The 20,000-nt window shown below is 51.4% G+C and overlaps 2 protein-coding genes across 7 annotated transcripts in view; both read left to right on the top strand.

The window, feature by feature from the left end:
* The window catches only part of LOC125948167 (forkhead box protein O), a 60,847-nt gene extending 57,192 nt beyond the window's left edge, over positions 1-3,655 (top strand). For all 6 annotated transcript variants that reach the window (XM_049673973.1, XM_049673977.1, XM_049673974.1 and 3 more), the window contains exon 11: positions 439-3,655. The gene's annotated coding sequence lies outside the window, so the exon portion shown is untranslated. The remainder of the gene's footprint in view (positions 1-438) is intronic.
* A 1,094-nt stretch (positions 3,656-4,749) lies between these two features.
* The window catches only part of LOC125948205 (uncharacterized), a 20,046-nt gene continuing 4,795 nt past the window's right edge, over positions 4,750-20,000 (top strand). The window contains exons 1-2 of the mRNA XM_049674040.1: positions 4,750-6,313; positions 19,132-19,644. Coding sequence (XP_049529997.1) covers positions 19,590-19,644 — 55 coding nt within the window. The 5' untranslated portion in view covers positions 4,750-6,313; positions 19,132-19,589. The remainder of the gene's footprint in view (positions 6,314-19,131; positions 19,645-20,000) is intronic.

Raw genomic sequence — 20,000 nt, 5'->3', positions numbered from 1 at the left:
TCTGGGACACTGACACCTAGACTAATCCAACCTCTCACAAAAGGTCATTGGAGTCTTGGAGTATCATCGAGTGGCTGAGAACCGTTCAAAAGGAAAGGACCATTGTGCCGACGACGAGAATCATTTTCTGTGGTTCTGTGTAAAGCAAGCATAAGAATGGCACGTCGGCGGACTTGCCACTTGAAGAGTATCTTGCACGTATCAGGCTAGCAGATCAGGAAACACTTAAACGCTAAATAGCAAGCCGATATCTCTTTTTTGGGGTTGTATTCTACATCGACAATCGTCGTATTGTCATCGTGATTTCCAAAGTGTAATGAAAACCTTGCCGATACGTACATTGTTGCTTAGCGTTGTACCATTAGAAATTGTTACACGATTCTTCCTTATGCATTGTAATGCTCATTTCTAATCGATGCTTTTCAATTTTTTTTACAGAAATCGAGGAAAGTCGCACCAACTGCTGGCAATAGTAGAACCTTCCATTTACAACCCTCCGCCCCGGATCCGGATACAATCGGAATGCGGATCTCATGTGGTAGCTGAATGAAATCGTGTAACCTGGATAAGCAGCATTGAACGGCCGAGAAACAAACGCTAGCAAAGGAATAGCTGCCATTCTGCACTAAACGCCAATGGTTGCAGTTATCTTTGAGCTACGTTTGCCGATGCCGGATCGGCCGGTTGCGCTTCTTCTTCAGGATCCGGAGCGCCTTACATCGACAGTCTCTTCACTTGTTGGCGTGCCTTTCTATCTTTCTTCGATCAACTTTCCCGGCTGAGCGTTACGTTGCGCATTGCGTGTTCCCCTGGTACTGCTTGTGCTATCTATGTAAATATTGTTTTCTCCTAATTCACAATTTCCCCGCCGATCAGCGTAATTGTAAAGTGTAGAAACAGCTCCAACTTCCTTCTTCTCAAAGAACTACGCTGCCTATCAAAAACCGACGGGTGCAAAGCGGACCGAGGTCTGGTGTTTAGTTATTCGTTGTGATGCTCGGTGCAAGGTTCTTTCTCAGCTTTCGGTTAGGTGCGATCGCCGCAAACGAGAGTACGCGAACGCATAGCGATAATCTATAGCTCCTAACCGTATCCAGTAGCATTGTGTACATACGTGACGACAATATAGTTTGTAGTGGTATCTTAATTTGTTCACTTCCTCGATTGGCACAAAACAAACAACCATTTGCAAACGGTTATTAGAACTCAAGCGGCATGCACTCATAAAGGCAGCTGCATCAACACAGAGCTGTCGATTCGTGGCATGGCGTACTAGTGGGTTTAAGGGGTTTAATCGTAACCGATAGTGTGTAGACTCTAGACGATATATCGCAGTGCCATTAGGGAAAGGACATGTATCGAGTATGGGGTTGGGAACGATAGCGGAAAGTGAGAAAGAGAGCGAATGTACCGGATCGAGTTCCGCGTATTTGCTAGTTCGTTGTGGTTCGCAGCCACGTGTACAACTCCTTCATTTTCGCCTGTAAAGTAGAGAGATCCATTCAGATCCATCATCGTACCTAGGCACCTTCAGTTTAAGGCGATTTGGCATGCGCGCAGACCATATAAGCACATATAACCCGTAGTACTACTTCCATTCAGCTAAGCCGGCATATGTAGCAAATGGATCAAAAATTGAAAATTAAGAAAAAATTTAAAAGAAACATAGGCTTACACACTAGCAGCATACTAATTTGGAACGGCAATCCCCCTCTCACTTTGGTAGCGTAGCAGCACGAGCATAGCAGCGTGCGAGTAAAATTATACAAATTAATCGCAAATAACATAGTCTTCGTTAGCATGTTTGGAAGAAGCATTATAGAAAATCAAAAGCTACACAAAACAAACCGATAGTGGGGTAACACAAAACCAGCCAGTAAGCGGAACGGTCAAGACAAGCTCTAATCAAGTACCCGAGAAACCCTAAAACAAATCGAAAACTAAAATCGAGCGAGCGCGAACCCATCAAGCGAAAGCGGCAATAATAGGAACAGGCAACGAAAATGGAGTAGAAGGTCCATAGCATGCCCCGGGGCAAGGGGCAAGATGGGACGTATGCACAATATTGCTAGTGAATCGTGTAAATACCATTCGTGATCATAAGTCGGAGCAACTACTCCACACCAATGGGTTTTTTTCCGCTCAAGACAACACCCACTTCGTATAGGCTATGCTTTGCATAACGTTTTGTATAAAATTGTTTTTTTAATGCTTACATGCAGCTCGTTTGTCGTTTTCTTTTTCTGTTAGATTTTTTGTTAAGTTTTCATTTGCGTTTAGCTCAACTAGGGGAGCCAGACACTCACCACGTTGTACATAAACCGCTCGTGATGGTGGTTTGGATTGGTTTGATGCGAATCGATTCTATCGTCTTTGCTCAAACTCAACTAACCGAGGGTTCTGTTTCCGTTTTACTCATTTGTTAGTTTAATGAAGAACGCCAACACTAGACTTACAGTCTAGCAAGACATGGCCTACACGAGATATAGCGATAAAGGTGAAACCCGAAATGGTAGCGCTATGGTTGACATATAAGGGAAAAGAAAAGGAAGTTATAACAAAAACATCATCCAAACAAGATGCTATTAGGAAGCATTCAGTTCAGATCAGACGCAATGGTAAGCAAAGCGGATTGAGTGCAATGTAATCGGAACGATCTGAATGACGTACCTTGTAAGATGTAAATTTCAAACAATTAACCACCAGCACCAAAAGATGCACTGAACCCAACCACTCCTTTTCCCTTTCCTCGCTTCCTTCTCAGCAAATAAACTTCATTGTGTATCGGCACGCGGTCTCTCAAAGAGGATATCCTAGGAATGTTTGTCCACAATGGCGGAAACGAGCTTTAGATAATCGGTTTGATGGGAATGAAGTGCATTGTGGACGCTGCGTTGTGATCAACTGTAAAATAGAAAAGCAATTCTGCATACGGCCGCACCGCAACAAGGCTATAGGGCTCGCTGTTGCGTTCTGCAATGATGCCATAACGGCAAATGGCGAAGCACATCATTGGCGGAGATAATCAGAGCTTCGGGTACGCGGTTGGAGACTAGATTACGTTAGGACTCTATTAGGGACCCAAACAGGACAGCAAACTAGGGACAGAGAGTGAACCATCAACCAACAAGTACCCAATGTGTTCAAAGGAAAAATCAAACAAAGTAACAAACAAACAAAACAGAAATCAAAATGGAAAGAAGGGAAAAAGGAACGCGTAAAACGGACCGGATGAGGGTCGGCCAGCCCCGTATGGGTGTCAGACAACAAGGATGACACCATGATCATATACGCTACGCTTATAATTGCTGGTTTGTTATATAAATACCTAGTTTCGTCCGGATGATTCATCTTCGTTTATACGCCATTTTGTACAAATTAAGTTAGTTCCATAATAGCAGTAGCAGTGTAGCAGCACGAGATACTAACCGTAAGGCAGACGAATGTTATCGAGCAAAGGAATCTAAACGGAAACCTAACGGAAACGACGGCGTTTGTAAGTGTGTGTGTGTGCGTGTGTGTGTAAAATAGTTTGGTGGGAGAGAGTCGATGATGCACGTGTTGGTACGCGTTTTGCAGAGACCGTGTGTGGTTGTGCAAAAAGCGATCGGCAAATAATGATGTTAAAATAAAATTAGAAATACTTATTACTCTACGATGCCGAGTGTCCTTTTTTGTTCGTTCGTTACCATATCTCATTTTTATCACATCATTGCCGGGAATGGCGTAGACCTTTGAGGTCTTAACTCCTCAAAGATATCCGTTCATAACGCTCATAACGAAGATAACGCATTGGCGTTGAGATTTAAAAAAAAACATGTAACTTGTCATTTCTGGCTCGATTGGTCTGAAACTTTCACTGGATACTTAAAAAAGGGTCAACTTTCAAGGAAAAATGTGAAAAGATTTTCCCCATCGGTTTTTCCACACATTTTTCCGTCGTCGAGCAGTTGACAGTGGGACCTGCTCGATTTAAGCTCACTGCCTAGAGGGCGCTCATTAGAGAAAAAAGAAATTCGAGCTTTTTAACTATTTCCGAACTACGCGCGGATCGGTGTTCAAAAACGGAAATGGAAAAATCAAATTTATAATTTAATATTAACATTTTTCCTTAATTTTGAACCTCCCTTTAGTATCCTGTGAATGTTTTCTATTAATAGAAACAGAAATGAAAAAAATACGGATTTTTAAAAAGTTGCAATACTTGGTCATGCTACGGCCAATGGGTCCATAACTTGAGTCAGGACTCTCAGGATTCGCTCTAACAAGGATCAGGACCCCCTCGCCAAAACGGGCAATTCCAAATCCCGAAATGAAAACGCGTACCAAGCGCCTCCATCGTGGCAGAAGGTGAGGTCCTTGTGCTGGCGTCCTTCCCAATCAGCGAAGAAGGACTTGCAACTGTGGACGCTAGCAAGGACGAGAGTACTCCCAACGCCTCTCCAACCAGGACAACCAGGCTTACGATGGGGATGCTTCGGCGCCAAAGCCGGATCAAGGAGCAGCATCCTGTGATGCTGTGACCGAGAGAGTGTGCGTGACTTCAGCTCTCTCCGGAGCGGCAGTAGATGTGCGTCTCTCTCGCTCTCCCGGAGATAAAGATGGAGACCGCTGAGAGCGCCAACGATGCAAAGGGATGCTCGCTGCGTGGAGCAACTCAGCAAAAAAGGCTGAATGTGTAGGGCTACGCTGGATGAAAAACCCAATTTCCCGTTCAGTCACACCACGGTCTCGACTAAGGACGTGTATCCTTCTTCCTTCGCTCAGCAGCAGCACCACTTCGCTCTTCGCCGTGTGTTCGCGTTCGTGCGTGCGTGCGTGTGCGTCTGTGTGCGTGTGTGTGAGTGAGTGTGCGTGTGTCTGTCTGTCTGTGTGCATGTGTGTGCCTTGTGCTTTCGCTCCCATCCGTTGCCCCGTTGCCCCGTTAGTTAGCTGGATGTCACGCTGAAGGTGCTGTCGACCCCCCCCCCCTCCACCCGCATCTCGAGCGCGCTGGAGCATGCCCGCTAGCCAGCCAGCCAGCCAGCCAGTCATAGCAACCTAGCAGCATAAGCCTAGCAGCATCAGTAGCAGCAAAGGAGAGCACAGCCACGCCAAGCGAAAGGAAAACGGGAAACGTTCAGGTCTCCGAAACATCCCCGGATTGATTGTACGTGCGTGCGTGTCCGTTTGTGTGAGTGTGTGTGTGTGCGTTGGTGCGTGTGCGTTTGTATGTGTGTACGGTCTTTGTGCAGGCGCGTTGTTGCGGTGAAAAGTCTTTCTCTGGCGTTACCATAGCGCCACCGCCGCCACCGCCGCTAGCCGCCATCACTACTTGGAAACCGTCGTCGTCGTCGTCGCCACGTTCTCCACACCCCTCACTCTCTCTTTCTCTCGCTCTTTTACACACGCCTGCTCCATCACCAGATTTGTTCAGGCTACTTGGACCACGAGACGAGACGAGACGAGACGTCGAGGAAAGATTACACACGAGACCACGACCAAAGGAGGCGCCAAGTCGTTCACTTTTCACTAACAGCAAGAAGCAGAAGCAGTAAAATTCCTAGAAGTCTAATAAGAAGACCCAATATCGCTCATCATCCTCAGGGGAAAAAAAGGGGGAAGAAGAAACCAACGGGATCCAAACTATCCCAAACGCGACTCCAAACCCTCTCGAGCACAAAGAAGCAGAAGAAGTAGCGCGTCCACGCGAAGATCCTCGCGCGAAAACTGTAGCCACTTGAGAGGCTCCCAACAGGACATACCCATCCCCCTACCCGCGTCCCTACTCGTCCTCACTAGCACACTAGCAGAGCCGTGCAGACGTGCGCGTGCGAGCTCCAGGAAACTCCCGGTCTGGTCTAGTGCTCGCGTGCAACTTTACATAACAACGCCAGCAGCAGCAGCAGCAGCATCAGGAACAGCATCGCGGCTACTCCCATCAGGAGACGACACTAGCTACCGCGCCCGGCATCACCAGCACCTGCTCCAGAGGTGTACCAAACCGTGTGTGTGCGCGTGTGTGTGTGTGCCCGTAAGTGTGTGCCGTAAGTGTTTTGCAAGTGTCCGCGCGCGTGTGTGTGTGCGTACGTGCGCGTCTGTGCGAGATTGGTGAGAGAGTGTCTGTGGCTTGCAGCGAGACACGATACGCCGAGGAGGAGAAGAAGAAGAAGGAAAAGGAGAAGCAGAAGAAGGAACCCGCAGAAGGCGACCAACCCCTCGCCACCCCCAACCCGCACGTCCCCTACACCCGCGGATTGAGCTGCCACAGCCGCTTCTTCTTTGCCGAGCCGCGCACGAAGACATTGGACCAGCGCCCTCACCGCGATGATTAGTAAGTCCTTTCAGCTTCCGCGCCGCGCCGCGCCGCGCCGCGACGACGACGACGACGACGGCGTGACTTTTTCGGTTTCCACCATCCTCTATGTGTGTGTGTGTGTGTGTGTGTGTGTATTAGGGGGAGGAAGTTCTTGTGTGTCTGTGTGTGGCTCTTGACTTTCCACGCCCGTCCTGGTCGTCGTCGTCGTCGTCGTCGTCGTCGTCGTCGTCGTCGTCGTCGTAGTCCGGGCTCGATGAAGATCACGGCACGGCACGGCATCATTTCCCCCGGGTGCATTAAACATTCGGGCACATTCGCACCTTCGCTTCACCTCCACCTTTCTCCCCACTTTTCCTCCCTCTATCCTCCTTCTTGTAGTGCCATCAGTCACGGGTGGAGAAAGCGGGGGGTGTGAGAATCCGAAGGGGGGATGCTTCGACCTCCGATGGTGACGGCGAATTGCTTTACGACGCATCGCATTGGCCGCACCTCCTTCCTCCACCACCACCCCTTCCCCAACAGGAGATGGCAGCAATCCGATGGCACATTCCCGGGGTCCGAGTTCCCGAGATGATCCCGGACCTTTCCTTTACGCTGATTATGATGATGATAATGATGATGATGATGATGATGATGGTCGTGGTCGTGACGAGGATGATCCACCGAAAGCTCCGTTAACCCACGGCCTCCCTTCCCCCCCGTCCGGCACACGTCACTCCGTGCGTTTCGCGTGGTTTTTAGTGTCCACGACGCCACGTCGATCCTTGGGCCGGATGTCTGCCCCCTTCTGCCATCATTTCACCCTTTTTACACCCCTCGAAGGGTATACTAAGTCCGCTGGTGGTCCTTTTTTTTGTGGTCCATTTTACGCTTTTCTCTCTCTCTCTCTCTCTTTCTCTCTCTCTCTCTCTCTCTCTCTCTCTCTCTCTCTCCAGTGATTTGTTTGTCCTCTCCTGTCCGTCCCGAAGCTGCCCGGGCTCCGGCAAGGGCCAGTGAGACCCTTCCAGCAGAAGGGGTCCAGCAGAAGCGGTCACTACTCGATGAGGGGTGAAGGTGGCAACCTCCGGAGATCCGCTCCATAATGCATGAAGCTTTATGCGCCTTCCAGAACCCCTCCTAAAACCCCTTTCTGCTCCTTCTGCAATTACGCGGTGATGACGCGGGGCAGCAAATCGGGGCACACACACACACGGGCGCACGCACACACGCGTGTATCGTGTTCTTATCCGCCCCGGGGGTTCTTATCTGCTCGCGAGCATGTCGGATGCACGATAAAGCGGATGTAGACCCCTCCACCCCCACCCGGGCCTAGGTCTCAGATGCCAAAAACCCGGTATGCAAGGTAGCGGTAGGTACACCCGGCGGAAGGGGGGGGGGGGGTAAAAGCCGAAAAGCCGACAGGCCAGCCCCCCCTCATCGCACCTAAGCGCGTACTCCTTTCCATCGCATAACATTCTGGCGCGCGGGGGTGGGGGAGGGGGGAGGTTGAGTTGGGGGACCTTTTCGTAGGCATGGGGCGTGCATGCTGGCAGCCAGACCCAGACCCAGACCCAGACCCAGACGGCACCAACCGAAACCAAAGGTTCTGGGGGTTAAGCCAAGAAAACCGAAATTAGATAGAAATGGCACCCCGGCGGACGACGTGCGCGGTCTCGCGGCCAGAGTGGTGGTGGTGACGTTCGCGGTAAAAAGGGGTTCTGCACGGTACGCCCCTTTCCCTTCAAATATCTTCAAAGCACGAACGCCTCGGTGGGGCCGAGGACCATCCTTGGAGCATCATCAGGTCGGCGGGGGGGTCTCTCTCTCTCTGGTCGCGTTAGTGGATCAAACCACGCGAGCGAGCAGAGATTCAGAGACCCGGCGAGTAGTACCCCGGGCCCGGCAAAGGGATTCAATTTAACCCACGCAACCGGCACACACACACACATAATGCGATAGATGGTACCAGCCAGCGCCGGCACCTTCTCCGACAGCTTCATTCGCAGGCATTCGTTAGCGTGAAGCGTCTGATCAAAATTCATTGCCAGTGCCAGTGGACAACAACAAGATGGCCACAGCCGCCGGGAATCCGTTCTGCTTCCGGTATTCCGGTTTCTGCCCGCTTCTTTTTCCCTTTTCCCCTTTGCCACCCCTTTTCTCGTGCCCGTGGTGGGTAGGAAGGAATCTTATTGAAAGGTGTGCTTATTGACGCGCCGCTCGTCGCCTTCGTCGTCGACTTCTTCATCTGATTAGTCGTCGTCGTCGTCGTCGTCGCCGTCGGGAACGGGGAACCAAAATTGCCTCCATTGCCTCGATGGTCGGTCGGTCCGGTGCCGAGGGAACGCACCCCATACCACCATCATCATCATCATCGGGAGCAACAGCAAGTCAAACCAACGGTGAACGCGGAGCTTCAGGGTGCGGACCAACAACGCATAACGAAGTTATCACTCCGTCCGTTCGTTTGTACAGAGTGTGTGCCTCTGGTTACACACATAGAGCCCCCGTGTGGCCAGAACCATGGCAGAATGGCCTTTTTTCTGCCCTAAAGAACGCCTGGTGGACGATGCAATATGGCAGTAGCCGCCCGTTCGGTGTATGTACTGACCACTAGGCGTACGAGTGACACCTTCCGCCGGCCATAGTCGACCTCAAAAAGGGAAGGGGAGGGGCAAAAAGAAGGGCACTGCTAATGGAACACGCGGGAGCACATACTCCGCTGGCGACAGATTTAGGCCATCCAGCCAGCCAGTCAGCCAGTGAGCCAGGAAGCAGGCAGGAAGCAGAACCGAAGGAAGCGGTACCGAAATGAGGCGCCGCCATGGTTTTGTGAACGGAGCAAACGGAAACGGGTGTGCGGCACGGCGATAACGTGGTGTGCACGGGGTGTGTGTGTGTGCCTGGTGTATGGTATGGCCATCGTGCTTCATTAAACTGTTGCTCCAAGGCACCTGGCGCCTGATGGCTGGTGCTTCCGACTTTCCCGTTCCCGTCGGTGGTTTCATCAGAACGCACACAGACCATCAGACATGCAGGCAATGCTTTGCCAGAATCCTTTCCGTTCCGGTCCCATTCCGTCGTCATCGTCGTCGTCGTCGTTGTCGGCGACGGGCCGTGGAATGGCGAAAATTGGAAAAGGTCACATTCCAGCTCCACTTTGGCTTGGCCTGCGGTGGTGGTGGCTGTGTACCGGGGGGAACACCGGGAAGAGGGAAGGGAATGTATACTTGCAGAACTTGCAGTGCCTTCCATGCTATTTGTGTGTGTGTGTGTGTGCGAGGCCGTCTTATTACCATCAAACGCTCATCAAATTTACTTTCATTCGACGAAACGAGAAGACCTACTGTGAAGACCCTCGGTTCAAGCTCCGGTTTGCCGTATTGTCACCGGTTGAATAATCAATTGAAGAGCGGCATTCCGAAAGGATACAAGGAAAGAATATTGAACGCATTTGAGGTACAGGCGAGCGAGTGTTTCTTTGGGCGCTCCCTTTGATATCTGATACCTCCGATAAGTACAATCGGAAAAGGAATAGTGTTTCAATTTGAATAGCTTGTATAAATCGTACTTTTTGGAAAAAAAGAAACTTAAATACACACTGAAATGCCATATATAAAGACTACAGGAATTGATGGAACATAATACTATCTTAAATAAACACAGTAACCGTTGGTCGAATGTTGATTTTTTGCTCCCCAAACATAATCTACTTTTTTTTAACCATTTTTACTTACTTATCAGACGCCAAAATCGATGAATGGTTGATGGACCGCCACGGAAGTGTCTTCCACCTTTCGTGTCGTGTTCCACCGAGCACGCAGCAATTTGCAATCAATGTCGATACCGTCACTTCACTTCAATCTGCGCCGGTCCATACTATGCTTCGCGTCTGGCCTATTTGCCCAGCAAATGGATTCTGGTTTATGCGAATGATCCGACGATTCTTCGTTCCACACTCGAAAACAGAGAGTTTGATGCTATAAATCACACAACACAACAACACAAAACAACGGACCTTGTTTCGAACAAACTATCCAGCAACCAGAAAGCAACAACTGCGAACACACGAAACGAGACGAGACAAACGCTCGACACTCTCAGCGCACAATCGATATTGACTCATTAGCTATGGTTGCTATGATGATTGTCGGAAAAAATTGTTGGAAAAAATTGTCGGAAAAAGAAAACTTGCTCTTCACCCAAGGTGCCCACTACTTCGGTTCGCCATTCCCCGGGCCGGGCCATTCTTGGAACCGACAAATCAAAGTAGGTCCTGCAAATTGAACAACAAACATGTTGCCGTTCTTCGGCGGCGTTCCATTACGGCAGCCATTACAGGCAGAGAGGCAGGCAGACCATCTCATAGATTAACCATTCGACCGTGCACAGCCGAAGACAGCCGGGGCCGGGACTGGAACCGAAGGACATTATTTTTTAATTAAACTTTCCCGTAAACAGTAGCGTTTGCTGTGCACCTTGACGCCTGAAGTAACCTCGCAGCAGCCGATCAGCCGACGGTTGGTCGGGGATGCTGGCCTCGACTGTTTCGCAAACATAATTTCGAACGAAACGGGGGAAAAAAACAACAAGGCAAGTGGTCAAGAAGGAACCGGAGGAGGGGGGAGGGAGTAAAAGGATAGGGAAACCCCGGTCAGGCCAGGACTGGAGCCGGGGACTTGGATCGAAGCTCTATCATCGGGAAGGTGCCGGACAACAGGCGGACTTGCCAGTTGCCGGTGGCCATAACTTTGCCATAACCTCAAACTAGTAAAAGTCAGTTTCCCTGATGGGGGAGGGGGAGGCCGGATCTAGGTTGTTTCAACCCATCGGACCCATTGGATGATGATGTTTAGCCGGCCACTTTTAATCACAAACTTCTCAACCCCCGCCCGCCCGCCTTCCAACCCCTTTCTGTTGACCAACGGAGGGGACTGAGAGGTTCAGACTCTCAGAGCTGTTTCCTATTTAATCTGCAAACACCAAAGGCTGCTGTATGGTGATACTAGCACGCTCTCCCTTTCTCTCTCTCTCTCTCTCTCTCTCTCTATCTCTGCGTGCGGTTCTTTGGTCACCGAACACACCGGAGGCTGCCAGTTCCGCTTCAATTAGTTTTCGATTTCAAAGTGTTGTGCGGCAGTGGCGGTGGTGGAGTTGCGTGGCCCCCGGTTGTCATCCCTCCCCCTCCTCCCGGGCTCCAGCATTGGCAGCACGCCGACACCCCCACGGCGTGAACCATTAAAAGCCGTCGTTTATGGCGAAAGCGTGTTCATAATTTTCGCACCTCACGCGCACTTCCACCACCACCACCACCACCTCTTCCCATCATCATCCCCCACCCGCTCATTCCTGTCCCGGGAGCAGCAGCTCACCTTGCAGCATTTGCAGGATTTTTATCGCTCACCCAAAGGCTCACCATAAGACCAGGGCAACGGGGTGGTGCTAGTGGTGGTGTTGGTGTTGGCCACACCCCACACCTCATACCACACCTCACACCACACCACTTCACCGCCCGTGGTACGCGGTTTCGCAATTAGCCCCGAAATGAGGTTATACTTAGGCTTTGGCACGGGTTTTGGAATGAATTGACGAATGGTGGTGGTGTTGGTGGTGTTGGTGGTGCTGGCGGTACGGGTGGTGGTGGTGGTGAATGGATCCAGAACACCAAACGGAAGCTCCTTCATTCCCGAAGCTCGCGTGCTCGTGACGGTCCGGACCGTTCTGTCGATTGCTGCTGCTGTTGTTGCTGTTGTTGCTGCTGTCATCGCTCGCGGTGTCAATGAGCCGTGCAAATGTTCAACGTCCGCCCATCCTTCCCTTCCTTTTCTCTCTCTCTCTCTCTACGTGGCTCTTGGTTGGCCACTGAAAGGATCGAATATTACATAATCCACCCGCCAGCAGCAGCAGCAGCATCAGCAGCCTCCAGCAGCGCTCAATGATGTTGAGACACACACACACACACACGAACACACGAACACCGGAAGGGCGTCGTTATGATGTTTCGCTCGGATTGCTGGTTCCTAGCGCTGGCGAGGAGGTTCGGAAGAGGTTCGGGTGTCTGTTGCGGGAGGGATTTTTATGTTTTCCCACCCCTTTTCTCCCCGCCCCGGACTATTCGCCCCCGTTGCTGGCTGGCTGGCTCCTTCACAACTTCCACAGTCAATAAAGTTCATTAGAGTGCGGCCGACCATGCGGCATGCCACGGTCCGCATGCAAAAGGCTCCACGACCACAAAACCCCCGGGGGGAGCGCGTCGTATGACGTAGACAATCTCGGACCAAGTGTCATATTCTGCCGGGCGATGACAATATTAAAACTTGACCAACCCGAACCATCCCTGGCCACGGTAGGTGGCGCTAGATGGTGGTTGTGGTGACGTGCGGAAGATAGTAAAGCCGTCGATCGAGCGGCAATAATCGTAACACATCCACAACACACGAGCACCATCCTGTCGGGGTTGGACATCGTGACAAAACCGCCCACCGGCTCACCACCAGCCCACCACTAGTGGTGGTGACAAGCAACTTGACAGCAGCAACAGCAGCAGGAACAAGGCAGTAAAGCTTTCCAGCACTGACCAGCCATCACTGCCCTGCGATGGTCATCGGTCTTTGTATCGCTGCCCCCCACCTCCCCGGGGTGTACCTTCATAAAACTCGGCTGTTGTCCTCTTCCATCGGATGGTGGAAAACCCCTTTTTTGATCTTTTTCGTGGTCCGAACGTGTCATCTATTTTGGACAGCCATAATAATCCAGGGCTTCCATCCAGGGTCGACCATGGACGAAGATGGAGACACGCAGGACCACGTTTTCATCCACCTTTTGATGCCTTTGATGTTGTGGTCAGGTTTGTCGCGGTTTTTCACGCTGCTGGGAAGGAAAATTATATTTATCATTAATAGATTTCACCGCCACTGCTGCTGCTGCTGCTGCTACTGCTGTGGACATGCCTGGATTGCAGCGAATTCGCAGCGAAGATACCACCGGTTGGTGCCACCGGTGACTGTTGCTAATCCCACGCGCACACCAGCGGCAATATGTAGAGTCAAGTCCACAGCTTCGCCCGAAGTATTATTGACCTGAAGAGAAAGGGCAACGGGAGTGTTTTGAGGGATGATTCAATTAATATAATCCGCTCATGGCTGTGCTGTGTGTGTGCTCTCTTTGAACGAACGAACGTTCACTGCACGCTTCGGCTTCTTTCGGTTGGCTTTTGGGTTGACACACCACCACCTTCGGCGTAAACGTGTGTGCGCCGGCTGATTATTTTCATTTTCGCAACGCAAGTCCTGCCCGCACACGGCATCAGCATGTGCGCCAAGCACATCTCGTGCACCGCACCGCACCGCAAATCATACAATACAGAAGAGCCACCCCAGAGCGTGTCAAATCCTTGCTAATTCCGAGCGAAACTGCTGCTGCCGGTGTCGGTGCCGGTGCCATTGCAAGGTTCACTAAGCTCCCGGAGCCAAGTGGTACCTGTGCTGCTGCTGCTGCTGCTGCTGCATTTTAGTGTTTCCTTTGATAATACCGTACCGTAATCACATAACCTCACAACCGGCGTGTTCCGTGTCTACGGTGGAAAGGTGTGACAGTATGAAACATTGACACACCTGTCATTCGTCAACCGGATGACAGGAGACACACACGAGACACGGAAAAGACCGGAGACACTTGCAATTGATTCCAGTCCTTGTTTCTGGTGTCTGCTGTCGCAAAAGGACGTTAGCTCCTTTGGGGGGGAGGGGACCGCTGCAAGGACACAATCCACAAGCATCCAGCATGTAGCCTGCATGTCGTGACGGTGGGCCGTGAGGAATTGAGAAATGAGCAGAGACAGCCCCCGGAATGACGACGTAGACGGTGGTGCCGGTGCCGGTGCCGGTCCCGGGTTTTGATCCTTTCTCCAACAGCCATGGCGGAATGGCACTTTGCCAGCAGCAGCAGAGCTCGAGCGACGAGAACCATATTCTTGCAGCAGTCCTCTTCACTGCCCAAGAAAACAAGGACAACGGGCGGACGGGCGGACGGACGGTCGGACGGACGGACGGGAACCATCCTAATTGGTGTACCATCCCGTGGAGTGAAAGGACGCGCTATGAGATGCACCCACACACACGTACACACACACACACACACACACACCAGGCAGTCCGTGGTTGTGTATGTATGTGTACCTTCGGCGTGTGCCCGGTACGCGGACACAATAAATGCCTTGGAAGCGGGAAAGCTCCGTCAAAAGCTTCCCTCAAACGGGCGCATCGCGGAGAAAATTAAAGACGAAAGGGAAGAAGGAGCGAGGAGCGGAGGACAGAATGATGATGATGATGATGATGTAGTCCCCAACCGACCGGAGGATCGATCCGGTAGCGAAGGGGAACGGGCGAGGAATGCGGTGGTCCAGCATCCGTTTAAATGACGAAGATGGGAAAAAGGAAAAGCGGACGACAAGTCAACGACAAATAAGTGTACACATCAGAGCGCCACACAGAGAGCGAGAGAGAGAGAGAGAGAGAGAGAGAGAGAGAGAGAGAGAGAGAGAGAGAAAGCGAGAGAGAGAACAGAGAGAGGAAGTGCGACGAAACAAGAAACAATACTTAGCGCTCGTCCAATCCGCCCTACTGCACGCTCGGCGGACGCTCTTTCCGGTTCCTGTTATATATCGACCCCACCGAAAGGGGGGGGGGGGGGTGCCATGGTGGTGGTGGTGGTGGTGGTGGTGAAGGCCGTGGATCCGGAGGAACGGAACGGGTGGCGGGCTGGAATGTATAGACACTGAGAGCTCAGTGCCACAGCTTCGCTTGCAATCCATCGCGAGCGTCCAACCTCATCATCGTCATCATCGTACCAGCAGGCGCGGCCACCGGTTGTGTGTGTGTGCGTGTGTCCCGGGATGGGGTTGGTGGCCACCGTGTGACACTGGCACACACCAAAGCCGCCGCCGCCGCCGTTTTACCGCGCCTCGGATGGCGCTGTCAATGGCATTTGTTGGCCGTTTAGTTGCTGCTTTTGTCTTGTTTGCCATTCGGGCTCGAAGGAGGCCATGGGGGTGCTCCCGCCCCATTTTTTTTTTCATCCCTCATCATTTGTCTCTCTCTGTCTCTCTCGTTCGCTCGCTCTCTGTCTTCGTTCGGATTCGCTGTCATCTTTGCAGCCATCCCATGGCCTGGCTGTTTTTCCCAGCTTCCTTTTTTCATTCTTTTCTCTCCTTTTCTTTTCGTTTCGGTTTTTTTTTGCTCGCTGTCGCTTCGCTTCCCATCGATGGTGGTGGTGGTGGTGGCCAACGTCGTGGTCCCGGAGTCCCGGGGCCACCCAGATCTGCCATCACGGCGGATTGGAGATTCTCTCTTGCAACTCACACGACAACGTCTGGTCTGGTCGGGTGCGAAGGCCAACACCGGCACCACCGCCGCCACCGGGAAACACCGCCGACGACTTCCTTGCCCTTTCCTCACTCTTCGTACTGTGTGTGTGTATGAGCGACCTCGTTTGTCTATTCGCGCTTGGCGGGTTGACATTCCAGACGGTCTTTTCCCGTCGGTCCCGTAGCAGCAGCAGATGATGACGATGATGATGATGCCGACGATTCCCGGTGATGGTGCCGAGCCTGCACTACGAAGAGCTGCTGCTGCCGATGATGATGATGGTGGTACGATGGGCACACGGCTTGCTTTGACGCCGAATAGCACAAACCCACCTCGTAAGAACGAAAGCGGGCGATGTATTGGTTGACAGATCGATTGGAGCCGAGCCGTCAGATTAGTTTCACGTCGGATTAGTGAGCGTTTTGCTGGCTTTTTAGCACGGTTCGTTGGATTGAAGAATCCGTATGGCTGGTGGTGCGACGAGGAGCAACCGACCGACCCCAAACCTCCTCTCATCTTCTTGTTGCTTTTTTCAACATTTTCACTCCCCCTTCTTCACTCTTAGAGAACCCCCATTAGAACCCGGAATCAGAAAGTCTTAAATAAAGGAAGGTCTCTTCAACAACGGGATTATTACACCAACACAGCGATAGGATTCGGTTCCGGTTTCCGGTTGCAGAAGATTTAGCAGAAGTTAAGGACACACTTCGCGGGCCCTTCGCTATCTGGCTATCCTCCTTAGTGTTGCTGTTCCTGCGGGAAAAACAAGAAGCAAACCCGGAGTCGGGGCTCAGCACTTGAAGCCTCCTGCAGACAACCGCAGCCTGCCCCCCCCCCCCCCACCTGCCCTATCCTGGCTTCCTAATAACCTCCTCTTCTGTATTGATTCGAAACAAGTGGACATCAAATCAAGTGGAAATTGTTGAAGTCTCCCGCCCCGTACCCGTTGGTTCCCCCCCTTTTCGCCTCCTGGTTAAGCCTCGGCGTTCCGGTGGCCCGACGGCATGACAACCGCTGTCGACAGTCCAGGGGCGAGTCAAGCGCCCGTAGCGCGGTTTCGTAATAACATTACCAGAGAGATCACTGTGTCTGTATGTGTGTGTGTGTGTGTGTGTGTCGCTATGTGCTGGCCATTCTCTCCTTTATGCGCGGTGGGGCTTATGCTCTGGGGTGGTGTGTGCGGAGGGTGCGGCAGCTTCAGTAGCAACAGCTTCCCACGAGAGAGACGAGAGCATTAAATATTGAATCATCAAACGCAAACACACACACACACACACACCGGTCTCGGCTTTCGGAACTCCCAGCATCCCTCCTCACCCCCTCGTCGAGTCGAGGTTTGTTTAAAGTTGATACGCTTTTCATTTCGAGCTGCGCCGCCCAATCACCCTTCCTCGTCTGCCTCTGCTTCTTCTCCTTCCACTTTCACCACCGACGAATTTTCCGCTGAATATTTCATCAATCTCAATGTTTGGTTCCGTTTAATGCCGTTGTTTTCGCCGCCTTTTGACCGGTGTTGGGATCTATTTTCCGGCCGCTCCTGGCTACCCTTCACCGCACATCGTCACGTTTTTCGTCGGGACCATTATGATGGAAGCTTGTCGGCAAAATATCCACCGGCTCCCGGTGGTGGTGGTGGTGGTGTTGCTGGTGGTGTGTGCGAAAAAGCATGGCAATCAATCGCGCGCATATCGATATCAAAGATTCATCGCTAGGAAGCGCTAGGAGAGCGAGGCACCGGAGACTTTTACCCTGTTACCCGTTGATTGTAATGTGGCTCCCGCGCCCCGCTCGGAACCAGAACATTAATGCACCAAGTATTTGTATCATTTACATCGAAATTGGATGCGGAAGGAAGCGAAAAGGAAGATAATTAATTAAAACAGGAAAGGAATTGTAGGTCGGTGTCGGTGATACAACTTAACGTATGAAAACAAGCATGTGGTTCATTTATGCAATTGGAAAAATCTCATCAAGGGATATCAATTGAGAACCGGCATTGTTAAAATCGATAGCACGCATTTTTTTTCAATTGCCTTGATTCAATGCATTTATGCATTAGATTTGCAACAAATGTTTTGATTTTCTTTCAATATTGCAACTGGAATGTCGATATTGGTATAATCGTTATAAATTATTCGTATAAAAGGAGAAATATTGTAACATATTATGATCTCCGGAAACAATTTACAAAAAGGGAAGTATTTTTCTCAATTCATTATCAGTAAACCATCTAAGCAAACAGGGACAGAGTTTCCACGAAACTGTTTTATTACTTAACAGAAACCCCCTCACAAACATGGTCTAATAATTTCCCACTAAACTCAAATAGTTTGTAACTGTTGCTATAATGAATTTTTCCTACAGTTTTTGACTTAAAACAAACGACCGAAAGAGAATCTGGCAACCCGCCTCCCTCCCCGGACCACGCCATCATTTTTCAATGCAAACATTGCTCAACATGAACAAACACTGGTTACCATGATACCGGTCGGGTAGCGCACCATTTCACCACCCAAGCTGGCAAACGGTCGTGTGGCAGAATTTCTTCCTCCACCGCACAATCTGCTGTTCATTTGATGCTGGCTGCTGGCTGCTGCTGGTGGTGGTACCGGGCATGACTTTCAGGCTGATGCCACCCGGACCACGAAGGTCCGGACCGGGCGTCGTGCGAAGGGGCAAACGAATCTCTGCAAAAACCCCCTTGTGCACAGTGCACAGTGGGTCTGCTTAGACGAATCAGAACCGATTCACTCACCATGGCAACGACACGGCCAACCATGGCAATGAATGGCCCGCTCCGGTGTTCCTCTTTCTCCTCACCATCCTCCGGTGGCACAGCAAATTAGCCGTTAATGCCGCTACCGCGAAGAAGCTGAAAGCTGGCCATTTTAGAACCGAAATGGCGAAAGGCCGGCCGCAGCAGCAGCAGCAGCAGCAGCATTATGAAAACTTCAATTTTCTCGCATCGCCCGGCATGGACCGGCGAGAATAGAAAGAGTTGTTTTGTGGAAGGAAGCGTCCGCTACAATCTAGCTCGTGGCACGTCGCGCTTGCTTGCGCAATTGTTTAATTAATTACGTTAACCCGGACCCGGAGTAGTGTACGGAAATTGTATCCCGCGGATCCTGCTGAGCTGCTGCCGTTTTGCCGGAGTGGCCGGATTGGTCGACGGAACTTGCATACGTACGAATCCTGTAGAAACAATCATCTTCCCGCTTGCGGTGCTGCGTGCACCGTGGGAGTTCGTGATCCGTGGAATGTTAAGAGCACCGGCAGAGCACAAAACTATGCGTTGCCTCACCCCGTTTGCCGGCAGCACATCAATTTTCATTTCTGCAACCCCCGGTCAAGTTCTGCCTGGTGGGAACTTCCGTTCAATATTTCTGTTGCAACTCCGCACGTACTCCCGGTAGACTTCCGTTTTGACCATCATTTCCGCCGCTCTTTCTAACGGTCTCTCCATCTCTCTCCCTTTCTCTCTTTACGCTACAGGTATCTGGTACAACAATGAGACTAACCTAGACTGGGTACGCAAAGCCAACCGATAGTATAGAACGTACCCTAATAAAGGGTTCGGAAGGAAAATACGCTATCCGAGAAAAGTTAACAAACAGCAACAACCGAGTCCACAACCGCAACCATCACCAACTCCACCATCATCCTCATCAGCATCAGCATCAGCAGCAGCAGCAGCAACAGCAGCAACAGCAGCAACCGCTTCATCCTCCTCCTCCCGATCTTCGGCACATCAGCATCATCAGCAACCCGGCACTTCTAGCTCGCAGCCACCGCCGCCGCAACATCGGCAGCCGCAGCATCACCACAGCCATCAGCAGCACCAGCAGCCGTCGACCTCCGGGACCGGATCGTCGTCGTCGTCGTCAGCGCGTATCGAGGAGCAGCGTCGAAGCAACTCGAAGCAACAATACCCGAGCGACCTGGCCTCCAGAATGGGCAAGCACGACATGAAGCGCGGCATCTCGCAGCGATCGTCGGATGCCGGCGGTAAGCATGCCCCCCCTGCCGCTCTCTTCCTCTTCGCCTTTCCTTGCCACACAAACCCAGTTCCTTCCTCCGCAGAGGTTTACCACGGATTATTAAAAGGCAAAAAGCGGGGAGAAATTGTGTTATGATCTTTGGCGTCAAGCAGTTGCCGCGCAGCCGCGTTTTTGGTAATAACTCACCAGCTGGCCTGGCGTGTACGCGAACGGGGAATGGTTTATCGATTTGTTTGGTTCCAGCTACCAAAGGGCCCGCCGTGCGTTTCCCTCCCCCCGTCAATCAATCCCCTCCCTTTCCCCTTCCACTAGCGTGTCTATTGCCAAAAGAACTTGCCCCGGCGGCGAGTGTTTCCGAAAAGG

This window comes from Anopheles darlingi, chromosome 2 (assembly GCF_943734745.1).
Source record: "Anopheles darlingi chromosome 2, idAnoDarlMG_H_01, whole genome shotgun sequence".
NCBI classification, from domain to species: Eukaryota; Metazoa; Arthropoda; class Insecta; order Diptera; family Culicidae; genus Anopheles; species Anopheles darlingi.
Note: the sequence above shows the minus strand (reverse complement) of the source record. Positions and strands in the feature narration are given on the sequence as shown.